General features: G+C 41.7%; 1 protein-coding gene across 1 annotated transcript in view; it reads left to right on the forward strand.

Moving 5' to 3' along the window:
• The window catches only part of LOC140930410 (serine/threonine-protein kinase 11-interacting protein-like), a 35040-nt gene extending 9095 nt beyond the window's left edge, over positions 1 to 25945 (forward strand). Inside the window, exons 9-34 of the mRNA XM_073380095.1 lie at positions 1201 to 1304; positions 2387 to 2476; positions 2569 to 2610; positions 3124 to 3291; positions 5202 to 5304; positions 6311 to 6385; positions 7543 to 7626; positions 8299 to 8397; positions 9086 to 9213; positions 10141 to 10290; positions 11003 to 11077; positions 11975 to 12339; positions 14482 to 15424; positions 16422 to 16519; positions 17418 to 17502; positions 18341 to 18434; positions 19000 to 19084; positions 19268 to 19310; positions 19543 to 19605; positions 19877 to 19966; positions 20327 to 20431; positions 20961 to 21066; positions 22752 to 22918; positions 23824 to 23874; positions 24012 to 24158; positions 24364 to 25945. Of these exons, the coding sequence (XP_073236196.1) occupies positions 1201 to 1304; positions 2387 to 2476; positions 2569 to 2610; positions 3124 to 3291; positions 5202 to 5304; positions 6311 to 6385; positions 7543 to 7626; positions 8299 to 8397; positions 9086 to 9213; positions 10141 to 10290; positions 11003 to 11077; positions 11975 to 12339; positions 14482 to 15424; positions 16422 to 16519; positions 17418 to 17502; positions 18341 to 18434; positions 19000 to 19084; positions 19268 to 19310; positions 19543 to 19605; positions 19877 to 19966; positions 20327 to 20431; positions 20961 to 21066; positions 22752 to 22918; positions 23824 to 23874; positions 24012 to 24158; positions 24364 to 24378 (3575 nt within the window). The 3' untranslated portion in view covers positions 24379 to 25945. The remainder of the gene's footprint in view (positions 1 to 1200; positions 1305 to 2386; positions 2477 to 2568; positions 2611 to 3123; positions 3292 to 5201; positions 5305 to 6310; positions 6386 to 7542; positions 7627 to 8298; positions 8398 to 9085; positions 9214 to 10140; positions 10291 to 11002; positions 11078 to 11974; positions 12340 to 14481; positions 15425 to 16421; positions 16520 to 17417; positions 17503 to 18340; positions 18435 to 18999; positions 19085 to 19267; positions 19311 to 19542; positions 19606 to 19876; positions 19967 to 20326; positions 20432 to 20960; positions 21067 to 22751; positions 22919 to 23823; positions 23875 to 24011; positions 24159 to 24363) is intronic.
• The last annotated feature ends 1723 nt before the right edge of the window (positions 25946 to 27668 follow it).

The raw sequence follows: 27668 nt of genomic DNA on the forward strand, positions 1-27668 counted from the left end.
ACTAGCTGCTGAAAAAAATGAATGCAGTACAGAGGGTGAATGAAGCACAAAGCGGGCATGGAGTGCAAAACAGGCGTGATGGGGGAAGGCACCTTCCCCTGTGGCACATGCCAGGCACCCCTTGCTTGCTTTGCGCTTGCCTGTAAAAGGCGGAAAAAACAACGCCTGTTCTGCAGGCTAATTGTATGCAGACACCCTCAGAAAACGAAAAGAAAAAAGGTGCCGGCAACTGGAGCTGGCCGCCTATGAGAATGGTTGATATAAAGCATTTTCATTCAAGTGGCCAGATGCAAGTTTATTGGAATGAAAGAAAGCGTGTGAATAAGAAAAAGTTTCAACTCCCACAGGATTTATTTGGGACACCAAATTGGTCGCTAATTCATTGATTTGAACAAAAGAAAGCATTTACATAGGAAAGGAGTTCAACTCTCACCTGATTGGTTTGGAATATCAACAGAGTGAATTAAGAGATCTTCCACTGTAATCTTAACTCTCTGCATAGGTTAATTATTATTCATTCGGAGTATTTTGCCCTCTCTGATTGACTTCAATCCCCCAGCTAATTCTTGATGACCAGCTGGCAGTGACCGAATAGAGAGAAGTCGTTACGTCACGTTGCCATGGCAGCAAAATTTTGGGATGACAACAAAGCGATAAATTCACTTAAGAGTCTATTCGCACTATTTCATTCTTCACCGATCTTATTCAATTTCATTTGATGTGGCAAATCTTGGCGAAATTTTCTTTAGGACCGTATCTATCGTTATCTAAGTTTAAAAAAAAGTGCCAATTTTTGTGTTTTGTTCACCTACGTGTACTCCATAAAGCGGGCTCGTGAAATTAGGAAGTTTCATGTCGTAGTTGTGCATCAACGGCAAAGAAATGTACAGAATAGCGTGATCCACGTGCAGAGTTGTTGTTTGTTAATATAAACATATATTTTTTGCCGTTCTCCTTGCTATCGCCGTCGTCTTTGGTTTTGTTGTCATCCAGAAAAAGTGCTACCATGGTAACGTGACGTCACACTTCTCCTCTCTATTTGGAAGATGTGGACAATATAGAATTGACGCCATTTGACACAAATTTCCAGGCGGCAGTACTGCATCCTAGCTTTTTTGTCATAAGCACAAAAATCAAGAAAATTGCAAAAACTGATGTGTTATGGGCCAAGTAAGGCTTACTTAGTATTCTTTCCTGCAGGTATAGAGACTTTCAATAAATTGCGGCTTCTTGATGTATCGTTCAACTGCATAGCCTCGTTAGCAGAATTAACACCTCTGGCCCATTTGCATAATCTGATATCTGTAAGTACTATTGTAGTGGAATGTTTAGAATCATTTGTTTTTGTTTTGTTGCAAAAATTTCCTTAAAGCAGGAACCACTTCAGTTTCAGCCGTTGAATGTCCATCCTTTGACGTAGGTCTCCCCCATTGACCTTTACTGGTCCACGTTTTGGCGACACGATGTCAGCGTTTTAAGGTGATGTCACACGGGACAATTAGCGTGACGCAGCGTTGCAACATTGTTGCGAATCGTCCCGTGTAACATCACCTTTATGAAACTGTCCAAGTCGTTCCTCCATCCCGTATTCTTGGTCTTCCTCGGTTTAGCAGGAACCACTTAGGATAGAGACAGAATAAATCCGTTTGGAGGAATTTTGCAGGTCAAGATCTATGCCCCCTTAGCCTGTTCACAGACCCTCTATTTTCTCTTTTGAGTTGTTGAGCACGCGTATGAAAATAGAGATCTTTAGGTTCAAGGACAAGGACGACTTATACGACTACACGATTTGACTTAAAGTTTTTTCGCGAATTCTCATAAAATAGACTCACCGGAAAGCTTCATCATACTTGTTTTTCACCAAAAAAGCTAGCACTGTTATCTATATTGAAGGAGATTAAGCCCTCTCCCGCTAGCAAAATGATCAAACTTCTAACATTTGATTACTTGCCTGAAAGGTGATGTTACACGAGACGATTCGCAACGACGATTTTTAGCGCAACCCAGCTTTGCAACATTGTTGCGACATTGTTTCGAATAGTTGCAACATTGTTCCAACATTGCAACGATGTGCTGCGCTAAACATCGTCGTTGCTAATAGTCCAGTGTGTCATCACCTCGGTGTTTCCACCACTGCGGCTTTTTTTGCTAAAACCTGTAGTAAACGACGACGACCACGTTTTCCCGCCAAAATGACACTGGTTCACGCGTACGCACTACTTAGTATTGAGAAAGTCGTCCTCGTTTTAGAATCTAAAGCTCTCTAATAAAAACTGTGGGTTCTTGCTCGTTCTCGAGCTCGCTATTGTGCACACCGAAAAATTCATTAAAAAAGTAAAAACATCTGTGGAAAGGATTATTAGAAACAGATTCTGTTTATTCGTAGCTAAATCTTGAAGGCAATCCAGTTGTGTTCTGTCCTTACTACCGCCGAGCCACAATTGCTTGTTTGTATCCCATACCAAGAGTGGAACCGGTAAGTTGACAATGACAATATTACAACGTACATGCCTTTAAGGCTTTGAGGAGTTTGAGATCAATAATATTTCTATTCCTCTCTGTTTCTAGATTCAGATTGATGGAAAACCTTTAGACTCAGAAGAACAAATTGTAAGTACATTGTTAAGTTAAATGCGCCCGTAAAAAGATAATTTATTTAGATTAGCCTCCATGACAGGGCGTTGTACTTGCACACCTTAGCTTCATTTCGCCCTTTCACCCCATGTTAGAGAATTCAGAATCCGGAATCAGAAATCCGGGGAATTTTTGCTCGTAGAATCCAGAATCCTGGGGCCCGTTTCTCCAAAGACCCGGAAACTTTTCGGGCCCGTAAAGCCGTTTTTAGTTCAACTGTACCTAAAAACGGAGAAGTGTATACGCCTGAAACTTCTTGTATGTAGGGAACCTCTCTTCATATTAAGAATATGTGAATAAAACAGCTCTGTAATCGTAAGGTTCGAGATTTTGCTATGGTTTTACGGGCCCGAAAAGTTTCCGGGGCTTTCGAGAAACGGGCCCCTGGGCTTTGGCTACAATCACCGACTGAAAACAAAAAATTACAAAAACGCTGAGCAATCTTATCCCCAACACAATACCTAGTAAAAGTGCGGTTGTTTCCTGTAGCTCCTTGGAAGGAATGTCCAGCCAGTGTCTATGTTATCGTACATTCCTGAACCAACTCTTCCACATCCGCGTGTTAAGGCCGTTAGGCAAGTAGCTGAAGACCTGATGGAGTCATCAGAATCTCAAGAAGAATCGGGGTCCTCAACACCTAAACCAAGGAAATACAAGGTAACTTACCTATTTTCGGGTGAATTTAATTTGGCAGAAACGAAAAAGACATATTCCGCGCGAATTAAGGTTCTGTTCACACTGTTGACCAGGAGGCAGCGTGGCCGAGTGGTCAGCGCGTCGGACTCGCAATCCGGCGGTCCCGGGTTCGAGTCCCGCTCTGGCCACTCGCTGGATTTGTGCTCGGTCGTCCCGAGTTCAAATTCTCGGCCACGCTTGTAAATAGCCAACTGGTTGCCTTCTGCCAGTTGGGGTTTTTAATCCTGTTATGTTGTAGTTGAATTATTTGTTTCTAAATATTTGAGTGGAGTGCCTGTAAATTAGCTGACTAGCTAAGTGCACCTTCCACTATAAACATGCCTTTAACCTTTTTAACCTTTAACTGTGCAGGATATAGCTTTTGCGCGGCAACGAAAATCATAACGGACTAGTGCTTATGTTCACACTCAAGAGCGGTTTTGGCGAGGCGATTTCTATGACGGAGCGAAGCTGCGTCCCGCCGATATCGAAAGTGGAGCGTCACATAGCGGATAGGTTTTGTGCCATACTTTGGTGCAGTGTGAATATCTATTCGCCCCGTCGCGGACGTAAAATAAGGAGCTTTAGCAGCGACGACGGCGACAGCAACGAGAACGTCAAAAAAGTAATAGGTTTACAGAGCAAACAGAAAACAACTTTACACGTGCATCACTCTTTTTATACATTTCTTTGCCGTCACTGTACGACTACGACGTGAAAATGCGTAATTTTTCGTTTCATGGAGGTCGTAAACAAGCGACGACGAACTTTCCTTTCTCTTTCTAAACTTGAGTGCGGTCCCCAAGAAATCAACTCAAGGGAACTTCGCCTACATTTGACATTTTCAGTGACTTGGAATTAACGCGACTTAGTTTGAAAAAAGGTGAAATCAGTTTAAAAGTGACGTTTTGGCTGCCGTCGCCGTCGCCGTCGTCGATGCTAAAGCTCCTTACCATTTTGGAGACGGAAGTAAATATTTACGAGTGAGGACTGGAAATTTAGTGCACCTAACCCTCTCGACCAACCGCGTCAGCACGATGTTTCGATGTGTGTGAACAACTTGTGCTACGCTGCGAGCAAGCTCTCCAATTGGGAAATATCGTGAAAAGTAGACGCGCGAGAGGCACGCGAGAGGAGACGCTAAGCCCCTCGCGGCTTCGCCGCTTGCTCACGCGTTCTCGCGCGGCTCGTTTCGCTCGCCCGCATAAGAAGGCTTGTTCACAGGCTGGACTTGTGCCGCCCCGGGCTGTTGCTGCTCATACTTTCCCGGATAGCTTTTTGTGGCGCCGTGAAAAGTTATCCAGTTTAGTGTGAACATAGCCTTGATTTCGCGATTTGGCCAAAAATATGTATTAAAAGGAACTGAATGTTGCGTTAATTGTCGAAATACTGATCTTCATCAACAAACGGTTATTCTCGGAATTGGCACAGCCGGTTTGAATTTTCCAGAACAAGAGTTTTCACTAATACTGCTGAAACGAGACCATATAACAACAAAACGAAACTGAAAACTGTTTTAAATGTTCCTGCTCAACAAAGCAGAGCGATATAAGAGTACATGACACCGTCTATTTGCGCTTACAGCTGAAAGACATTATCACTTTCTTCGAATGGATCTTCAAGAGGAAGAGCTGTCTCACCCTTTTCTACCGCCAAAACTCCTGCTTTCTCCCATTTCTTTGATGATTTAAGAGTTATATGGCAGAGTATTAAATTTCGCCTGGTTAGTTTTCGCAAAAATACGTAATAATAATAACAGAAAAATAAATCAACCAGGTGTTTTTAATGCTGGTACATGACTGAGTAACCTACCAATAGAAGAAAAGCTAATCATTAGCTTTTTGTTTGTCAAGATAGTCATACTTTTTCTTACGTTTTGCTTAATATTTTAGAAGAAAGGTAAAAAGGGCAAACGACTGGTAGCAAGAGAAATCGACTTTGACGACGAAAGTGAAGTTGTATCAGAAGACCAGCCTTCGACTACTCCCTGCCCTAGTAAGGCCATGTCTTTATCTCGTTCAGTTGCTCAAAATTATTTTGTTTACCTTTATGGATTTTGTAGCTTCCTGTATGTTAAAAGACCGGCCTTTATCAATTATCCGGATAAATCTCAAGACAATTTTTGTCCGGGTTTGCCTGTTGTCAACACTTGACGTTTACGGTCACGGGAAACACAGCTTCTTGAAAATTATCTGCAGAATGGAAAATATAAAATGTTGGCTGGGTTTAACGTTTAATTATTTCCCCGCATGTCACCTTTTTTTGAGTGGCAATTTTCGCCCACAATTCCATATTTGACTCATGCTACTTACCCTCCGAAAGGAGTACAGTCAACTACTCGCCTTGCAGTCATATATAACGGACACCCCGATAATATGGACAGCAGCTAAATCCCAGGCAAAAGTAGATCATGGTTGTTTAACTGAAATAAACTCCCGCTATTACGGACTCTCGTTAATGTTGCTACTAACTCAAGGGCTCTACGGTGTCCGCTATAAAAGGAGTTGACTATGAAGTGGGACTTCTCGTATTCTGTAGTGACCGGAAACAATTTAATCGTTTCCAGTAAAAGAAAAACCGTCTTTAAAACAGGCTTAGTATGGACAGGGCCTCAGATAATACATATGTACTAACAAGAGCGGAGTTTCGCCAAATTATTCCAGCCAATCGCATCCGACGGTTTCAATCAAATAAACCAATCAAATCGTAGCAAATACATGTTGCTGGCACTAAAGGCAAAAGGCGGGAAAACTTTGTCAGCCATTCACGATTGTGCTGGCTTTATTCTTATTGGTTAAGAAAGTGGCGCGAGATTTTTATCCAATCACAAAGCTTCGCAATTCAAAGCCAAATCAAGTATACGAGGTATCTGTGAAAACGACTTGATCTTCATTTTCATATATCTGTTGGAAATTTTTTCATTAAAAAAAAAATACGTATAAACAGGTACTCCAGTACAGTTCTTTGTCACTTTCGTAATTACCATTTATTTTATTTGTAGCTCCCATAGAACAAGTATTGGAGCATGAGAATGATGTAGAACAGCTCAAGAAATTGAGGCAGTTGGGTGGAGAAGGTACTCAGGCCAATAAAGTATTTAACAAAAATAAATGAAGAGACATCAGAGTAGATTGTAAATTATCCTGGAATCCTTAGAATCCTACTTCTTTGTTGAAAATTGTAATTTGTTTTGTAAATTGTAATTGTTTACCCACGGAGCACTAAGCAGTTCATAAGAACTCGTTGAAACGTGTCCCTGCGTTCCAGATCGAATTGGAATTTGAAAGTGTTGGTTTTTAAGGAGAGGGGAAAACTGGAGTACCCGGAGAAAAACCTCTCGTAGCAAGGGAGAGAACCAACAACAAACTCAACCCACATATGGCGTCGACGCCAGGATTTGAACCCGGGCCACATTGGTGGGAGGCTAGTGCAATTTACAATTTCAAAGCCAAAACCATCGTATAAGCGGCTGATTATAAACGAAAACAACGATTACTCCCATTATAAATACCAGCCTTTACGGACTTTATAAGTTAAGCACAAATTTGCCCAGTCGAGGAGTTTTCGCATTTATTAATCACACGGTCTTATTGACCTGTTAAAATGGCCAAATTTTGACGATATATTGCTGAGCCGAGTAGGCTGTCATTTTTTTCCCTCAGAATATTGAGCAAAACACGACAGCTCACCGCGCAAAAATCAAAATCCTCCCTTGCCTGGAGAAGCCTTGCGCAAAGGAGGTAGTACAGACCATAGTCTTTAAGGCTAGGTCCACTCGAATCCTGGTATTTTTAAAACCACATACTTTTTTACACGAATTGGCCGCTTCTGCCCAAACGAAACCAATGAATCTGGTCACCGGAACCCCACTGTTTTGAAAACATTCTCCAGAGCCGTTCAAGCACCCATCCACACGAATCCGGATAAAAAAAATGTGTGGTTTCAAAAATTTCTGGATTCCTGTGGACAAGCCTAATTTCTTCCTTCACCTCTCTCGGATCGCGTTTGTTCATAGGAGATGATTTTCGCTGACGCAACTTGTGGGAAATCTCGCACGCTTATCGTCGAGAAAGAAACTACTACTACTTGACTACTGGAGGTTCAGTTAAGCAAGATATGAATAACGATACGGTTCTAAAATTTCAAGCATTGTGCTATTGATACATTTAGCTGATTTGCAACTTTCCCTTTATTTTTAGATAAAAACTTAACTATTGTAATAATCCCCTCTAGGCTGGTTACCCTCCATTTCTCAAGTAGTTCCTGATGAGGATGCATTTATTCCGTCAGTCCAATCTCCACCCGATCGGGATCGAGGTTTGTTCAAAATTTGCCTGTTGTTTACCTTGGGTACCACAGGTTTTTTCTCGCGTGCGACGGGGAGCTTCGTTTCGTCGGCCGCAGGCCGACACGTGTTCGGCTGAAGGCCGAAGACTGACCGTTACCGGAAACCGCGCATGAAAAGCCTCTGGCACCCAGGGTAATAGCCTGCGAAGCGCAGACGCATTTCCGGTCGTCGCTTCTCTCCCTCCGACCGGAAATGCGTCTGCGCTTCGCAGGCTACCAGGGTACTTGTTGTTTTGTTTAATTGTTTTACTTTAATTGTCAGAACTATTAAGGCACCAACACCCTGCCAGAACCTCTCTGGTTAAAAGCAGATGAGTTGTTTAATGGCTGTTTCACAAAATAACGGAAGAAATGAAGGCGACAGATCCCTATTTAGAGTTTTCACAGCCAAGTACATGACAGAACTGGAAGACTACGAGTAATTGAAGTCTTCCGCACAGGGTGTCGAGAATTTGATATGACGTGAATTCTTGGTTCGAACCAATAACGACAGGAAAATTACGAAACAAAATCGACAAATTCGGTGAAATAAAACATCATAAGAGTCTAGGATCCATAGTTAAAAAAAACTTTTAGACAATATATTCAGAAAAACGTGTCAAAAGGTGTGTAATGTTTGATCTACACTGAAAATATTTTCAGCGGCGAGTATTGTCCGTACAGAATCCGTAGCAAGTGTCTCAGAGGATAGGACGGAAATAATCAGTCCTAGAAGCAACATTAGCGTTATTTCAGACGAAGGTAAGCTACCAATAATTATAGCACTGTAAAAATTCGGGTTTGGCTTAAATGTTTACTGTTGCTCAAGCTACCTTTTAAATTAAATGTAAGATTCTCGTTACGACGGCAGGAATGGTCCGGCCGGTGAGTTATAACAAATTTAAACAGGGGCACCCAACGAGAATGTAGTTCAAAACCACTTAAACATAGCATTGTTAAACGTATTTTAGTATTTAAAGGGTAGATATAGGCATATTTTTATCCACTAAAAATTTTTCATCTGTTCGGATTTCCTAGCTGAAAGTCTAGTGCTCCGAAAATTATAGGGATCAAAACTTACCTTTTCGAAAATTTCAGCCAGAAAAAAGGCTCCCGAAAATTCTAGGTGACCTTTTAAGGGTAAAAATCCGTTAAAAATGGGCAATTATACCATTTTTTAGATGCTCGAAAATCCTAGGAGAAGCAGGCAAGCAAGAAATTTTACAACAAATGTTCCGAAAATTCTAGATCTCAAATCGTCTTCCGAACAGATATTTTCCGAAAATTGTCGTTGGGTGACCCTGTTTAAAGCGCCCTTAGTGTCTTTTTATTGGGAATGCTGTGTCTATTATTTGTTGTTTCTTGGAATTCGTCGAGAGAACAGCACGAGCTTTTATTTAAGCCAGTCACACAACCTTACGTTTGGTCTGTTTGTCTTTGTTTTGAACAGATATTTCTGATGCCCAACATTTTCTGGTAACACTCTTGTCCACTCCAGAGGATGATGACGGCTCCGCAGTGCCTTTGTTTTTAACCGTCAAGAATGAATTCATCGTGGAGAAGAACTTTGCTGGCAAGGTAAAAATTCAGATATAAAACGTCAACACCGAGATCCAAGAATAAAGCTACCTTTTCCAGCCCAGTGGAGGGTATCAGCATTCGAAACAGATATTCACAAGAACAATTCTGTAATAAGTTCTGTTCTTACTTTACTTTCTATTTGTTTAAACAATTAGTCGGTAATTCTTTATCAGTTAACATTGTTTAATTGCCGAGAGATCATTCTTTAAGTGATTCGTTCATTACACAACACAATTTAAAAAACATCAGTAGGTGGAACGAGAGAACAAAGTAGTGGTTAACCTTGGCGGGTAACAGCGCGCTATTACCTTCTGACGTAGCCTGCGAACAGCAGATGCATTTCCGGTCGTCGCTTCTCTCCCTCCGGAAATAGCTATTTTTCGGAGGGAGAGAAGCCACGACCGGAAATGCGTCTGCTGTTCGCAGGCTACTTCTGACGTAGATTTGGTATTGTTGCCCGCTTGGAGACTATTGGCGGGAAACAGTTTCATTGTACGTGACTTCCAGTTTGGCTTAGGGAATAAGATAAAGAGAAAGCTAGAAAGCGCGTGAAGAAGTGGGGAAGAAAGGAAAGGCTTCTTCGAATGGAAGCACTTACTCTGGTGGGGGGGATTACCACATTACTACTATAGAACAATTACACGTGGGCATGGATTGAGTCAGGGGCACTCCTAAGTCCAAAGGGTGTTAATGAGATAGACTTCAGGGTGTAACACCGTGCTGGATATTGGCAGCTTCGAGTGTTTGTGTTAAAGATGCAGAAACTAAGAGTTTTGTGGCAGAAATCAGTCTAAACATGCACATTGCAATGCAGGATTTCTTTGTCTGTAGCTTCGAATTATTAATCAGTTTGAGAATTATTGAACAACAAGTTTATCCGAAGAAAATACACATTACGATAATATTTTTTGTTTTTGTTGTCAGGTCATTTCTCAGTTAGAGACGAGCTGTTTGCAAGAGGTGTGGGTGGACAGCACAACAGATGATCACAATGTCGTACATATAAAATTTGATTACATCAATCCTGATCGACAAACCCGTAATTATATCATGGAAAGCCAAGAAGATTCTCGGGTAAAAATACGCCTTGCCTTTATACCTTGGTAATCTTTCTTCAGACCCATCTGTTAAAAGAAAGAAAGAACGTTTTAAACAAACACTGTAAGATTTCATTTCCCGGAACCTGAATTATATCAGCCTTATGCTGTCACAAATATTTCAAGGTTGATGAGTATACGCTATCAGTAAGTTGCAAATTGGCCTACCCCTCCCCTAAGCCACTATTTTGCCCTAAGTGAGAAGTACAACATGTAGTTGTTAATGTTGGCTTAAGGGAGGGGTAGGTGGGCAGTTTGCCAAATTTTTTTGCTTCTGTTTCCTATGAAACTAGCCAGGGATTGTGCTAATAGTAGCCCTGATTATACAGAACAATAACACATCATCGTTACAAAGACGTTGGATCATCATACGTCTGGGAAACTGCCCACCTACCCCTCCCCTAAGCCAACATTTTGCCCTAAGTGAGAAGTAATTGTTAATATTGGCCTAGGGGAGGGGTAGGTGGGCAGTTTCCCAGAAACGTCAAGTGGAATTCGTTTAGTTGGTCGACAGCCAAACAAACGTTTAAATGCCATCAGACTTAAAAGCAAGAACCACCCTTTTCTCAAAGTAGCAAAACGTGCCATCAAAATCCATCACAGTGAAAGGATTAAAAATTGTATATACCCATGGCTATCCAGAAAGATAAACTCTCTTTTACTTTTTGTCTTTTTTTGACTTTAAATAGAAATTTGCAGACATCCTGAGGCCGTTTGTGACAATGAATAAAGAAATCAAGCTGTCTGCTGTTGAACGTCTTCAGGTGAGATGAGTGAATTTGATTATGCGTTCAAACTTTCTCAGAAACTTTTACATGTTCCAGGCATTTAGTGAGTGGATAACGGCTGGAAGGAAAATGTCAATGAGAGATCATCATCATCATTATCATTGCAGTCAGTTGATGCGGCCATATCAAGCACCATGAGGCAGCAAATTGTTGCTGAATGGCTTGTCTCACATATTATTAACCAAAGGTTAGGTAGTGCGGGCAAGATCGATGCAAATAACAATCTTGCCCCAACGCAGCGCTTTGCGTAAGTTTCACTTGATAGAAGATACAATCGCGCTTGATTAGATTGCTTTCTATGCTTTCCATGGATTAGTGGAAGTCCAAAACAAATGCTGGCTACATACAAGCGACGCATGCGTAATAGCAACCTGGCCCCGGTTGTTCAAAGTTAGATAGTGCTATCCCCCGGATAAATCACTATCCAGTGGATAAGTATTCGGGAAACGAATTGCGTTATCCACTAGATAGATTTTTATCCGGTGGATAGCGCTATCCAATGTTTAAACAACCGGGGCCTGGAGATTAGATTTGCGGGCTCCTCTAGTCGCCCGCAATTAACTTAGGCTTGGTAAACGAAGGCGCTGTCCATTCAGTGTAAAAACCATGGTCGAGTATAGTCCTGAGTGAGTGTTAGTGTTTGACCCTGCCTTGCGAGGTTTTACAGGATTAGCAGAGATAAAGGCCAGCCTCGAATTTAGTTTGAAAAATAGTAGGATTAAAGAACACAACTGTTAGAATGACATTTTGTGATTCAGTGCTCTTCAAGTAATTTAGTGATCGTTGCTTGCTAGCGGCGTAGTCTTTAGATATTCCGTCATTATCATTAAGGAATTTATCTCCAATTGTTCTTTGTTTTGTTTTCAATCGTAGTGCTTGAAGTGTTCCGCGGAGTTCACCCGACCAATCAGGACAGATGATCCACTCTGTCCGGACTGTGGCAGCTCCATGACCGTGCTAGCAACGTCACCAAATCAGGAAAAGCAGGAAAAACGAGTTCTCCCAATTCGAACCGTAAGAGACTGTTTGAGGGAACAGACAGAAGGCTCTACACTGAACACAAGCTCAATAAAATCATTAAATGGTAACATGTCCATCACTCCACTTGTAAATATGTCATCATCTTCATCTTCCTCTTCATATGTTGACGCTCCTGATCAGCAAACAACACAAGAAACAGCGAAAGGAGAAAATGGCGTGGATTTTTTTGAAAGCAATGCTCCACCGACGGACAAACAGTACGTTATTTTGACTTATGCTTTTTATATAGTTTTGTTGCTGTAAGATGTATAAAAAATGGCAGACAGGGAGGAAAGGAAGAAGGCACTTTCCTTATACAGTCAACTCCCTTTATAGCGGACACTGTAGGGACCTCGAGGTGGTGTCCTCATTAGCGAGAGTCCGTAATAGCGGGAGTTTATTTCAGTCAAGCGTCTGTAACATGTTTTTGCCGGGGATTTAGCTGCTGTCCATATTATCGGGGTGTCCGTTATAGCGGGGTGTCCGCAAGGCGAGAGTTGACTGTAATACCGTCGGCTGCATTTAAGCGTGTACACGTGAGGAACAAACATTTTCTAATTGAGTGCAAACATGACATGTTTTGCCGCCAAACATTCGAAGATTAGAGTACGCGGCTGTTGTCAACTTGATCTGTTTTCGCTCAACAAAATATTCTTTGCAAGAATTTTTAGATGGTAAAAATTATTTCTCGAGGCAAGTGTGCTGTTTCTGAGCGAGAAATTTCGCTAAAAGTTCGGAAAAACGAAATATGAGCAGAACGCGCTGATCAACCTGAAACATAGCAGCAACTTACCTTTGGCGCGACAGTTTGCTTTTACGGCTGTCAAACTTCAAATTTTTTGGCGGCAAATAACGTCATGTCTGGCACCCCATTAGAACATGTTTTTTTGTCTGGTGTCCACGTTTAGCTACAACCGACGATATAAGTGACTGCCGTTGCACAAGGATTGGCGTTACTATCCCAAGAACCCTCTCCGTTCGTCTCTTTTCTCCTCCCTCTCCTCTCGTTGTTTTGCCATGTAAAACGTTTTGCCCAAAATTTTTTTGTCCAAAACTCACCACTTGTTCAAGTCGTGAAGTTCGAGATTTGTGTGCTTCATCTAGAACGAATGGTAAAGTCGTGAGGTCAGCAAGCCTTTGAATTCGTGTGATTCGTATTAGTGGTAAATGAGTGATATTTCATTGTGATAATATGAAGTATGACATGCTTAAAAGCGTATCTATAACCTTCTCTTTGCACTAATAAGATGCAATTTCACCAGTCAATTGTACCACTTCCACCAATAGAAAATTCCCATCTCGACAACACTGCTAGCCTGAGAAATCAGCCCACATTTCGCGACGCTACCACTGGTTTCCCTGCGAAGTGACGTCTGAAAAACGAACGCAGAAATTCCATACTGATGACGTGTCACTACCCAGATCTAGGTAGGGCTTCTGATTGGTCGTGCCGCGTGGGAAATTTGCTTCAGCCAATCAGAAACTGTACCCAGATCTGGGTAGTGACACGTCATAAGTATGGACTGATTTCTGCGCTCGTTTCGCAGACGTTATTTCGTGGGGAAGGCAGTGGTGGCGTCGGAAAATGTCGGCTGTTTTCTCAGGCTGCAACTCTGCTGTCAATTTCTAAGTGTTGATAATGAGACGGAATTTCACCAGTTCCTGAAAAGAGCCCCGCTCTCTACACTTCTGAAATGCAGCCAAGTAATGTACTTCACTTTATTTCACTCAAACGTATCACATTCACCACTTCAACCAATCGCACAACTTGATGACTTGTATCCTTCGTACCACTTGAATCTTACGATTTGAACAGGAGGTGAGTATAGGACTTGAGTGAGCTTGAGGCATTGCTTGTGTTTAGTCAGCTTATTCCTTTGCCTTCATCTCTTCGATTCAACCCATGCGGCGTTTGGGAGTTAAGGAAGCCTCTACCAATACTCTTACTCTGATAAGTGGTGCTTTGTGTTAATTGTGCGCATAACCCGAAGTCGCTCTAATCTTCTAAAGGGCGGTGCCCCCCCCCCTCCCCCTCTTATTACGCGATCTTGTTTTTTTATTTAGTTTTGTCTGCGTCTCTTATTTTGTTGCGTGACCTTTCATGGGAATTTAAAAATCAGAATAATGAATAGTTTTCTCTTCCCTTTCAAAGACCTTCCACACGGGCTGCGCTGTATTATTTTCCGTGGGACGGTGTGCGGGGGATGTGGTTTAACGTTTCAAATATCCTAACGTGAACACTCCCCCCCCCCCCCCCCCCTCACCGCCTCGAGAGGCCAGAACAGAGTTGTTTTGTACGTTGAAGAGAGAAAATGTGACTTAAATTTTGTTTAATTGGCGTTAACTTTTTTTTCCTGTAGGGAAAAGAAAAATATAGCTAAAACAGAGGACAGTCCCGATGTGATTCCCAGGACAAGAGAGACGTTGGAGCAGCCTTCAAATGTTCCGGACTTGTGCTCAAACGCTTCAGGGAATGTCAGTAATCACAGTGAAAAGGCACAAAAGAAATTTATAATCACTAACCGTGGCAACTTCAAAGTGGCTTCCGATAATAACAAATATTCGTTGGGAAAAAAGACAATCAATGCCACACAAGTAAGGACAAGTGCGCTTAGTAACTCGTTGAAAGAGTCAAAATATAGCAAATTACCTCAAATGGCAAATTCACCTCCACGAAAATTCTCTGATTATTCAAATGGGGTGTCACCTAGTAGAATGAAATCTGCTGAAGATGTCATTGATGGCTATCCATCGACACCCCCGGACCGAAGGGTGCGTCACTCAAACCGGCAGCTGCGTTACTCCAACGGAACTTTGCGTGACCATGACAAAAAAGCTGAGTTACTAAGTCAGTCACTTCCAGCGTATGGAAATACGTCATCGAACGGCTCGTTGCATGGAACTCCAACGAGAAAACATTCTGAACAAAAATATTCCTCATTCCAGCAAAAAATAAGTCAAAATCGAAATACTCCCAAAGACTCAGATAGTTCATCGAATCAAACACCACAATCGACCGGTTTGTCCAGATCACCAACTCCCAAAATGTTTTTTAACAACTTGTTAAACCGGTTAAGTGGCCGTTTATCGGGTTCAGGAAACAGTGCGAGCAGTTCGGACTCGCGGAGCTCTTCCAACTCAAGTTCGCGGGCGTCGACTCCCACGATGATGGAACAGAATGTGGTGCTGAGCTTTCGCTTGTCCGCGGACGAGTTTTCTAGCTGTGATCACAAGCTGAAGTTGTATTTTGAGGTGTCATTGTTTCGGTGGGGCAACCACGAGGAGTTTTGCTGCTTACTAAAGGCAAGTAAATGGCTTGATCAGCATTTGTGTTACTTAGCTATTATCTTAGTTTGATTTTTCAGATAAAAGGGGGAATACGGCGGTGGGAGGCCGGGAGAATAGGGGGCGGAAGGAGTACGAGAGGCGGAGGTACTGGAAACGGGAGAGGAAAGGTCGGGAGGGGGGTTCTGAAAAGGCGGGAAGCGGGAGAAATGGTGGGAAATTATGCAACAATGCTTATAATTTTGCAATCGAAAAAGGCCTAAAGCAAGGAAGCTAAAAATGGGGAGCTGGTCCCGAAATGCAAGATACGGGAGCGGAAGGTTTGGTCCATTCTATTGAAACCTCTTTCCCAGCACTTTCACATAGAACTATTTCTTTTCAACATTTTACTATTCATTCTGTTCATTTTTTCTAGTTTTGGCTTTCACCATTTCTTTGGCTTTGTTGACACTCTACCAAAAAGCGTTTGTTCCGACACAAACAGCTCCCCGGTACAGTAACCCACGTTCGATAAATTAAAATTTTAACATGACTCCGAAATTGCAAATTTTCCGCGACTTTATTGTCTCGCAATTCTCAGAAGAGACTTGAGCACAAAGGAAACCAAACCAAATATAGAAAAAAGAACCAGAAAGCCTCGGAGTCATGTTAGAATTTTAATATATTTTGAACACACGGTTGGGGCCGAGAGGGTTTGGTGCACTAATTTTCAGTCCTCACTCCTGAATTTTTACTTCCGTCTCAGTCTCGAAGGGGTTCACTTCCGCTACGGTCCTGTTAGTTGTTCACACTGCACCAAAGTGAGGCTCAGAACCTCTCCAAAATGTGACGTTCCACTTTCGAGATGGGCGCGGCGCAGCATCGCTTCGTTACAGAAATCGCGCCAAAATCACCGTTCTTGTGTGTGAACAGAAGCTTTATCCAGTATGAATTTCGTGCTGGCGCAAAAGCTATTCAATATAGTGTGAACATAACCTTACAATGATATGGTTAATGTTGTGGTTTTACTCTTTAGGCTCCAGTTGTGGTTTACGGCAGCACAGAAGAAACGCCGGCCTTGATGATTACCTCCAATGTGATGTTCTACCTTTGTAGATTTGCTCTAAAAGGAAGGTGCGGATCTGATATCACAAAATTTTGAAAGTTTTGAGAAGCTAAGTAACATTTTACAGCCAAGTACTCAAAATAATACTGTGAAGTTTTTGCTATGAGCCTTCTTGCTTATATCTGGGCCCATCTACCGTCAAACGAAAAAAAGGTTCTTATTAGAAGATGAGAGCGAACTACAAGTTGATTGAATGCCGTCAAAAGCTATGAATTGCAGGTTTATTCGCACACTTAGTCAATATTCTTTAGGTTTTTGGTGTCACGCAAAAGTTTTTTTTAAAAATTTTCTTCGTGGTATCATATGAACTGCTCATTTGATCATCAAGGCTTTTAACTTAAGCGTTTATGGTATCCATGTGGTATCCACCAAGTCGAGTTTCAGATGCTAACTATTCGCCAGTTATCTCCGCTGAACTTTGCCCTGGTATCGCACAGGGTGTGATGGGAAGGAGGAAACTTTTAGTAACGTGCAGGGTGTGATGGGAAGGAGGAAGCCTTTGCTCCCGCCGTGCGCGGTACGGAAAGGACTGGGGCGAGTCAGTTCCGGATGCCTGTAGCCTGCGTGGCTGCGTGGCAGGCGTTTGAAAGGAACGGGGGAAATTGGGTGGAGGGAAACTCAACAAGGGCGCTCGCGCGCCCTCCTCTTTCCCGCACGCCTGATTTTTCACCATCTTTTTTGAGATTCCGCCTCACAAACTAGGATGTCTTGACCCCTTCGGCAAAGAAAAACCTTGCGGTCAAACACTTCTTCACCAACGTGCAGTGAAGTAGTATAATTCGCCTCCCACGCGAACGGTCTTGAGGCTTCGTCACGCGTCCTTGGCGGGGAAGAACGCCTGCACGGGCGGCTTCCTTGTTGTTTCTGTGCATTGTCATGGTGTGACTGTTTTCTTTTTTCTTGTAGTGGGACCCCTGATGAGTGTTTGACCCCGCTGGTGTCCCATCCACTCGATGATCTACAGTTTATCGATTCTGGTCTGGGTGGTCAGGTAAGCAGTTTTTTATGAAATAGAGGTATTTGAAACTTTTGTCGTAACAACAAACTTAAGACGTTTACATCGCATTTTGAGGATTCATCTTGAGGTTGCTTCATATAGCAAGTACGAAACGCGGGAAAAAGGGCATGCCATGATTGGTTTGAAGGTACCTTCCGATTGGTTAGAAAAGTGACTTTAGTTTTTTCGAAACCAATGAAAAAGTGTAGTACAAAATAAACGAAGTGCGGCTGAGACCCTGAGACCCCGTTTACACTGATTGAGACAAATTTTTGAACTCAGGGATGTCCTCACTAAGATTTCAAGTTGCAGAGTAAATACAACAAGTTAGCGGGGAATCAAACAGCTAGTATAGGGATTTCTTTTGGTTCTATTTTCCTATGCAACTAGCCGGGGGCTACGTTCATAGTGGCCAGGGGATCGAATCCCCGCCCACGGCTCTTAATAACAGCCCCGATTGAACAGACAAAAACTTGTACCGATCCGCCACTCGTTTACACGGAACCCCGCCGCGGAACAGTGCAAGTTTTTGAATGGCAAACACTACTGCGATCTGTCACAGAATTTGCACGGCTCCGTGTGAATGGCTTGTACAGGTAGAAAATTCGTCCTTGCAAAAACATGTCCAGACCCGTGTAAACGGGGCTAAAGGTCTTATTTTCGTTAACACTCGTAGGAGAATGACGATGGCTACCACATTTTCCCGCCAAAATGACGCTGCTTCAACCGCGCGCACTACCTAGTATTGAGAAAATCTCGTTCTCTTGCATTGTAGTCATCCTCGTCTTAGAATTAAAAGGTCTCTAATTACAATATACTTTTTCTTCCGTAGAGTTTTCGCCTCGAATTCTCAGCACCTGGGAGATGTTACGAATTTCTTGTCCGTGAAAAAGACCGCTGTGAAAGATTTCTCAACTTGTTTATCGGTACGTGTCTATCCATTGAATTCAAATAAAGTTTGTTCGTGGTAGTTGACAGTTGTCGATATTACTGACGGAGCTTCTGTCCGCTCTTTTTTTATATGCGCATGCGTAACCTATTCCTAAGACAAAATTGTAAGCCCTTCGGTTAAACCCATTGAGTTTGAAAATGGGGTGTGGTTTTCAGAACCGCTACCGTGAATCTGCTAATTAGAATCCCCAATCCTTTCCGTTGTGTAATGAAATATATCGCTTTCAGCAAAAGGTGGGACAATATTTCTTGTGTGCCATTTCACAAGCAAGCAGCTGTATATGCACAGGTATAATTTGACTGTGAGCAGTCTCTCTTTTGCTCGAAAATCTTCGAGCGAGCGCGATTATCATTTATGTGAGGATTTGAAAGGTGAAGCCGCGAGCATCGAGTTTTTCGGGCGCCAGTACGAACGAAACGAGAGACCTCTTACAGTATCGCGCTTAATTAGAGATTTTCTGGCAAAAGAAAGACTGCTCGCAGTCTAAGGTATAATTTCCTGTTCGATGACGGTTCTCAAATATGATTCCCACTATTCAGATACCGTGCAACAAGCAAAACTTAAAGCCGGAAGCAAACCAGCCACGATAAGCGCGCCCCATCCACAAACGCTGGAGCATATTAGGTAAGTAATTGCGTCTTTAAATACCGTATTCTACTTGGTTCCAAACGCCGTGCTACTGCCGAACTTAAGTCGAAATTAATTCCTTCGATTGAGTTCGGCAGGGCCGGCAGTAGCACGTAGTAGCGGAACTCCACGTTCAGGTGACAGAGCAGCTTTATTTAGCGATTGATTTTAAAATTCCAGGTCGCAAGTTTTTGGAAATAAAGTGGAAGATCCGTGTTTTATGGTAAGAGAACGTTTTATTATAATCATTACCATTATCAAAATCTTTATGAGACAGCATTTCTTCTCGAAGGGCCAGGTCCAAACTATACATTTGCGTTTGCGTCGTTGTCACTTGATGGATGGAACCTTCTATAACGTTGTCCTTTGAATTTCCTGGAGGTTTGTTGAGTCCTGGAATTTCACTGTTTTACCATGTTTTGATATTATTTATTACTTTATTTTCTTATGTGCAGGGCGAGAGACTCCGTCAACAAGTCCTGAAATTTACTGATCCACCATTAATTAAAGACCGTAAGGTTAGTAATATTACGCGCTTAAAATATCGTAATATCGCGATATCTTGTATCAATATTCGTATCGTAATTCACCGACCGGGATATCGTTGCAGCCCTACTTTTCTCTGTTATCACCTTGTGAAAAAGTGTTCTCATCGCGATGTGACGCTACCGTGTTAGTACAACCAAATATTCACGGCCCAAAGGGGTCGAAATAATGGCCAGAATTCTACTCTACTCTATGTCATCCGAACAAAGATGACCGCTTTTTTTTATTAATGATTAATTATAGAGCTTGTTGAGAAGCTACTCCAGCTGCTTTGTCGGCAAAGAGTTTGTGGATTGGATGATTCAAGTAAAGGAGGCTGAAACAAGAGATGAGGTAACTTCACTAAACTAAGTGACCAGCTGATGACTGAGCTAACTGACTAACTGACTGACTAAGAGGTTGACTGACTAGCTGAGCTGACTCAACTGACCCGATCGATCGCTTCTGGTTGACTGTTGGCCTGACTGATTGACAAACGAACGGCTGACTGACGCACCGTCTGAATGACAGAGGGATAGACTGAATGAGCAACGAACAGACTGAGTGAAAAATAGACAAACCGAATGAATAACTGATTGGCCAAGGGACAGTTTGGTTGACTGATAGAATGTCTGACTGACAGCTGATTATTGACTGATGAATTTTACGGATCAAAAAAAAAAAGACTTTAATTTTTGGATTGTTATTTTTTAGGCTGTAGAGATTGGACAACGACTCCTGGATGCCGGCGCTGTGGAGCACGTGTCCAAAGAACCGCATTTTGAGGACAAAGACCAATACTACAGATTTAACACAGAGGTAAGGGACAAGTTTTCTTCGAGAAATTCGTTCTCCCAATAGTTGCCACAAAATTAAATCAAATAAATTTTTGTTACTTTGCCTTGCACTGGATAAAGCGGAATTCTGAGTATGTGGATTTTCTGCTGAGGTCATGTACATGAAATGCAAGCTTAAGGATGATTTAGGCCTGGTTCAGACGCCGTATTCATGTGCCGAACCTAATTGAGTAAGTTCGACTTTGAAGCGACACTGTCGCAATCATCTGATTCAGAGGGTGCACCGTGTGTCGAGCCTAAGTTAAGTTCGACAAAAGTGCGACAGACTCTGTCGAACTTAACGCTTTTGCCGCACGAAACTAAAACTGCTGTACCAAATTGATTCAGACGCGGCTCCTTTGCCGTACTTAATTCATCAGTTAGGTTCGGCACATGAGTGGAGCGGCGTCTGAACCAGGCCTTATTGAGTCCAAACAGGCCGTTTGATAGGGAGTTTTGAAAGTTCTTGGCGTCTGGTTTAACTGGCCTCTCTTTGTTTTACTACATTGCAGACTGACTTGCTAAAGGAAGCAGCCTTTGCAGATAGCGTTCCCGATATGGATACTAATATCATTCTTTTCATTATGGCTCATCGCTGTACAGACACAACAAAACCCCGTAAGTGAATAATCACCAATGAGCCATTTTCCCTAACTCTCCTTTACTTACTTCTTACTTACTTCCGGTTGACGCTTAGACGACAACAGGAAGAAAACTAACCCCATAAGGTTCGATCTCTCTGATTCAACTTTCTAGATCTCTAACGTTCTCCACACCAGTATCCCTCAACCGTGTGTTAACCCTTTAAGCCCCAAGATCCACATACAAATTCTCCAGACTGATCTCCATACATTTCTTTTAAGAATAGTTGAGAGAATTTGGCTTAAGATCAAAGCCTTCTCCCTTTGGTAATTAATTTAGTAATTCTCATAACCTTTACTTTTGATGGTCTGCTGATATAGTTAGGAGAAAGTTGATATTGATCACTCTTGGGACCTAAAGGGTTAATGTATCCAATTATCATTCAAAATATGCTGTCGTTTCTGATTGGCTCCAATTCCCCGGTAATTCGTTATAACCAACTGGCGCTTACCATACTGAAAAGATGCGAGCGATATACCATCGATTCGATGGTATATTTGATTGGAAACGAGGCTGATGGATGCTATATTTGATTGGAAACGAGGCTGCTCAGGCAATAGTGAACCAAAGAAAATGGCGTTCACGGCTATTCGAAGGCGAAATAATTGAATTTCTGACTTAAACCGAATAGAAGAAATGCAAGAATACGCTAAACATATTGCTCGATGGATGTTATATACTTTTTGAGGATTATCTGCAAGGTAAAATGAGGGCCTGAATAGGGGGTACCTCGATAACACTAGACATTTAATTTTTTGGCTTTGTAACATGAAACAGTTAAATTTTAGGCATTTTAACACTTACCGTAAAAAATTCTTTGAAACAGTAAATTTTTTGCAGAAAGAAGCAAAACCGGCTCCAAAAGGCCAATACGTTATTTTGTTTAGTACATCAAGGAGTTGTCGGCCATTTTACGACAATTCCGGATTATTTCAGAAGATTTCCGAAGGCTACCGACGATTTCCGGAGACTGTCGAAGATTTCGGAAGACTAACGAAGAGATCCGACCATTGCCGAAGATGCCCGAAGAACCCCCCAAACACTTAACGGTATTTTCTTCGGAAACAGTAAACATTAAAAAAAATTGCCAATTTAACAGCAAACACTAAAAATTATGGGCAAATAACACTAAACACTAAAACCCCGTTCAGACCCTTTAAAATGTCTTGTAATTTCCTGAAATCGTGCCGAGAAATAGGCCAAAGTCCACGAGGAGGTAAGTATGTGAAAAAATTAGAAATATTTTGAATGAGTAATAAAACAGTTATTGAATTCGGCTTTCGAATGATGTGAAGAAATATGGATGTTATCCACCTCAGCCTTCAGCCTCGGTGGATAACATCCTCCTCGATCTGCATAATTCTTCACATCCTACACTGCCTCATTCAATAATTGTTAATTGTCGGACTTTCTCTTGCAGCCCTCCCATTGGACTTTCTAAAAGTCCTTGTTTTCCTGGTTGATTATGCGATTTCTTCGCTCGTGCGGTCGCTGCGCGACCTCATTGGAGCTCACTTCGCTCGCTTTTAAGAAATTATGAGAGTTCGACTTGTAGCAAGTCTACCTTCCTATGTATACGCACCAATGTTATCACCCGCTTGCTGGAGAGTTCTCATCTTTTTATGCTTGCCATATACGCTTACAGTGTCGGTTCTCTTTAGATTTCCGTTTGGATGCTGTCAGCGTCGTTGTATCGCGGTCTCACATTGCTTTGGTTAAACAGAATCCCCAGTGGCCTGCCCCTCGATACACAGAGATGCCCCAGGATCCCAAGGGACCAGCATTTTTGTGCTTAGCAAAGCACAAAATAACCGACGTTACTAGTTTGGTGGGTACCTTTCACGTACATCTTCCACTTCACGGCCAATTCAATAAATTACTAGCTTGTTCACAGACCCTCTGTTTTCTCTTTAGCGATCGTCGAGCGCGCGTATGAAGGGGGGAGGGGGTATTGACCGCATGCTCATCGATTTTCGAAAAGAAAACGAAAAAAACGGTTGTTTACTATGCACAAAACGTTTCCGGAAAATCCGTTAGGAAACTAAATGGAACATGACATTTTGGGTCGTTCCATCGGAAGATTTCCTGGAGTAACGGAACATCTGAAAAGGTAGTCCTGTCTTTCTAGACGGAATATCCCAAACGGAAATTCGTGTCCCATTTCTTCAAAGCCATCTTTGAGACCAGTTTTAGGAACTGATTTGTACAAATGGTAAAAGCGATTCCGGGACAAAATTCACTAGTCCAGATTTTTGCGCTCCATTTGCCCACACCGTGGACCTACCGGTTTGACCATGTAAATAGAACAATCACATGACTTTTGTCAGGCATATAGTTTATTTGTGGCCCGAGTAGCATCATTGTGCGCCCGAGCGGAGCAAGGGTGGAAATGATGCTACGAAGGTCACAAATAAACTGTCAGTGCCCGACAAAAGTCATGTGATTATCATTCTTTTCAATATACAATGCCAAATCGTACAAATTTATTTCATAAGGTAAAGATTGTTTAACATGAAATCATGTTGCGGGCTGCAATTCCATTTACAGCTCGCAATTTGCCGTTTCGCCCGCGAATAGGAGCGTTTTAAAAAGGGCGGTTTGTCATTTGGCCGCGTGTAGTGATATAGATAATAATAGTAAACAACCAAACGTCTGTGCACAGGCTAATAAATTACCTCCCTGTGTCATTTTGTTCTCCCTCGAGTAAAGAGTCATTGTTTCTTATTTTTGCAGGATTTTTACGAAGATAATCCATGTTTTATGGGCATCAGTATAACAGACGAGGTACGACTTTAACTAGATTGTTAAGTAAAACTTAGCGCGCGAGCCGCAAATGACGGTTGGTCATCTGACAATGTCCCACTAAAATAGTATTTTCTTTCCAAGAAAGGAAAAAAATGTTTCATTTATGCCATTTCTAGGATGCGCCGGCGCATTATGCAGACAGTCAGTGGATACTGAAGACAGAGACAGTAAGCACCCTCTCCTCCCTGGTGAAAGTTATCAAAGTCCCTTGGGAGAAGCAATTTGGTGTGGAGTTACAGAAGAATCTTTATCCCACAATCACGGTAGGTCTTGGCAGCAAATTTCAGATGAAAACAATTGTGTAGTTAAAGACCCTTCAATGCAGAGGTCCACTCAACGCGTAAATAAAACCGACTGGTTCTTTCTTGCTGGATCTCCAATGTAGAGATGCTTGGTTGACCACCAATACAGCTGCCTCTCAGCTCTCACTGCCGCGATGTTAAATAAGCACTATTTTCTTTCTTGCAGGAACACAGATTGTAAGAACCCTGTGCATCGTGTCAGATTGTTTCAGTGGTTAGGCTCCCTGTGGATGTATGAAGAAAACTTTCAACATTGCACCTTAACGTGTTTGCGGATATTGTAGCGCTTAGTGTATACCGTATACTTAAGTTATATTCGTCCACAAAAATCTAATAGACGACCTCAGGGGTGTAAGTACGTTTTTTAAAAGTGAGCGGGTAGGACGCACAGTGTCACACCCAGGGTACAGATGATCATCCAAGCTGCGATATGCTAAAAAAGACATTTTTTTCGGATAAGCAGTTTTGGTTTGGGGAGGAGGAGGAGACACAAGCCTGCAAAACCAAATGCTTTGTCTATTTTTTCCTATACAAGAACCACGGACAAAAAATCTTTGATACAAAAACAAAATTAAACAAATTAAACTTTCAATCTATGGTTTTTGCGAAAGATTTGCGTATAGGAAGGCCGAGATATAGTCATTCAAAGACAGTGAATTTTAGAATTTACCTTGGATTTTGGTTTGTCAATTTTTTTAACGTTTTTGCGGAGGAAAAGAAAAGGAATACCTCTTAAATAGGGGGATCACGGCTACCCCAGGACCTTCCCCTTCCGGCTACGCCCCTGAACGTCAAACCACATTGTGTGTTATCACAATTGTACCATGAAATAACCTGTAGTCAGACAGAATATCAGCAGTGCTTGTGCATTCCTGTGAGTTTAGTTTACCCTTGAGGGGCTATGTCATGCTGATTGCTATCTTTCCTTAACCCTTTTCCTATAGAAGTAGTGGGGAGAAGTTGTTACAGTATCAATTAAATTCATCTTTTGTGATCAATTCCTTTAATTCTTGTGACCATAATGTTTTATGGGGCGAAGATATTACAAGGAGAAAATTGATGCTGATCACTCTTAGGGCTTAAAATGTTAAAAGCTAAAACTTTTTTCGCAGAAATTGATTTCAATACATTTAAGGTCCTGTTTTGCTTTGAAACTGTTTCCTGTCGTCTGTTGCAACGGAGGACAAAGATGAACATAGATTGAAAATTGAAAAAGTTGAGCTAACTTTTGTCAAGTGCTAATGCCACGCCAGCAAAAAACACTCCGAAAAATATTATGTTTAGTGCTAATTGGTGAAATTTGCTTAATATAATATGCTGTTCATAACTTTTAAAGAGCATTTTGTGTAATGACTTCAGCACAGAATTAACTTCAAACGGCAATATGCTTGAGACATAGCCCCTATAATTTGGTCCTCAACTTTCCGTTTCGCTTTTCCCACCTAAAAGACAAATACCATCAAAGGCAGAAAATTGCAAGTCAGCCTCTAATCTCTGTAAAATAAACAGCATGATAGTTCGCAAGATTTACGATGTAAGATGTAAGTCGAAGAATTCTTCTCCCATGAGACGACAGAGAAAAATGCTAATATATTTGTGAATCCGTTTACCAATTATGACCAGCGTCAAATGTTTACTTTTACCCAAGCGGACGGGCTAAATTATTAGGAACATTTTGTAAATTAATTTCTTAAGTCTTAATAAATAAATAACATCTTTCTTAAAACGCCATATTTTCTTGTAGTAATAATGGACAGGTATGTAAGTGTTCACGCAGGCCAAAAAAACTCAGTTTAAGTACTTTGAACAAATAAAGCTAGGCATGAGCAGCTATAAGCAGAATTATTGGTAAGAAGGGTTTTGAAAGTTTCAGGAAAGGTTAATATGCGAATGCTATACAAGTCAGTTCGCCGAGATGTGGAAATTTAAGGGAGTGTTTCTTTAAAACGATGTTGTGATTAGACTCATTCACAATTTTATACTCCTTTTGTCCTTGTGTTCACACTAAAACTATGAATTTCTCCAAAGAAAAGTCTTTAAAAACGGTGATCTAGTGTGGACTGGCAGGAAAAAAAAAACGTTCAAACGCTGCCGTCATAGCTACTCATGTATGATTTGGCTTTGCACTCAACAACGACTGAAATTCAAATCAAGCATTCCAATATGGTGATGTGGCAGACAATGAAAATGAAAAACAGCTTGTAGACAGAATATGTAGAGTGTCTTACATTCGAGAAGTTAAGGGACGACAGTTCTCTTGTGTAGACCATTCGCGCATGTCATATCGATTTGTAAGAAACAGGTCAAATCGCCTGATAAACCTTCTTGACTAACGAATGAAATTCAGGAAGCGGTCAAGCATCGTGATCACCTCAAAAAACTACAAGATCATGGAAAAATTCCAAGAGCTACTTGTAAAAAAGGCCAAAACAAAGGTTGTGCATATGATAAATAAGGCCAAGTCGGTGGCGATCGAAAATGAACTTGAAGAAAACTAACAAGCAGAATTCTCGCTTATTGTGAAAAGCGTTGAGAAAACTTAGTCCCGATGGTAAATTAAAATCAATGCCAAACGACTTGAAGGCTTCTCGGGATCAAGCATTTCGTCTCTATTGCGTCATCTATTGTAAACAATAATCAACCTGCTACTCCTCCCCGCTCACACATTGTGAGCTTTGTAAACGACAGAAAACCATCTACTGCAAACTTTGAAATCCCACTTCTCGATGTCAATTCTTTGGATAAATTAATTAAATCATTTCCTACAAATGTTGCTACGGGTCTCGATGGAATAAGTGCTCCATTACTAAAGCTCATCTCCACGGCTATTCTTGAAAGTCTCACCAAGGTTCTAACTTGTAGCATCCAGTCTGACACCTGCCCTTCTGCCCTCAAACTAGCACGTGTTACGCCGGTTCACAAATCTGGACCAGCTTCTGTTCCAAACACTGGTTTTGGACCGATTTCTGTTCTTCCAATTATTTCTAAGCTGCTTGAAAGACACATATGCACCTATTTAATGCTGTATCTTCGCTCATTTAATCTTATTGTTTCAACACAATCTGGATTTTGTCCTCACGGCCACTCAACTGAATCTATATTGATTAAAACGACTGATGACTGGCTTGAGACAATGGATCAAGGCTTATTCACTGGTGCGATATTCTTAGATTCACGCAAGGCCTTTGATGTTGTAAATCATGACCTGTTAGTAGCCAAACTGCAAATGTATGATTGCTCCTCGTCAGCATTACTGTGGTTCAAAAGCTACCTGTCAGACCGTCGACAGTGTGTCAACATTGCAGGAACCTTATCCTGATACTGAATTATTGATATCTGGAGTTCTTCAGGGCTCAATTTTGAGCCCGGTCCTCTTCCTCCTAGTTATCAACGACCTGCCTTTAGCCTGGACGAATAGAAATGGCCTATTTGTTGATGATGCTACTTTCTATGCTAGTGCCTCAAATCTGA

The sequence above is a fragment of the Porites lutea genome, chromosome 3, assembly GCF_958299795.1.
Source record: "Porites lutea chromosome 3, jaPorLute2.1, whole genome shotgun sequence".
Classification (NCBI taxonomy): domain Eukaryota; kingdom Metazoa; phylum Cnidaria; class Anthozoa; order Scleractinia; family Poritidae; genus Porites; species Porites lutea.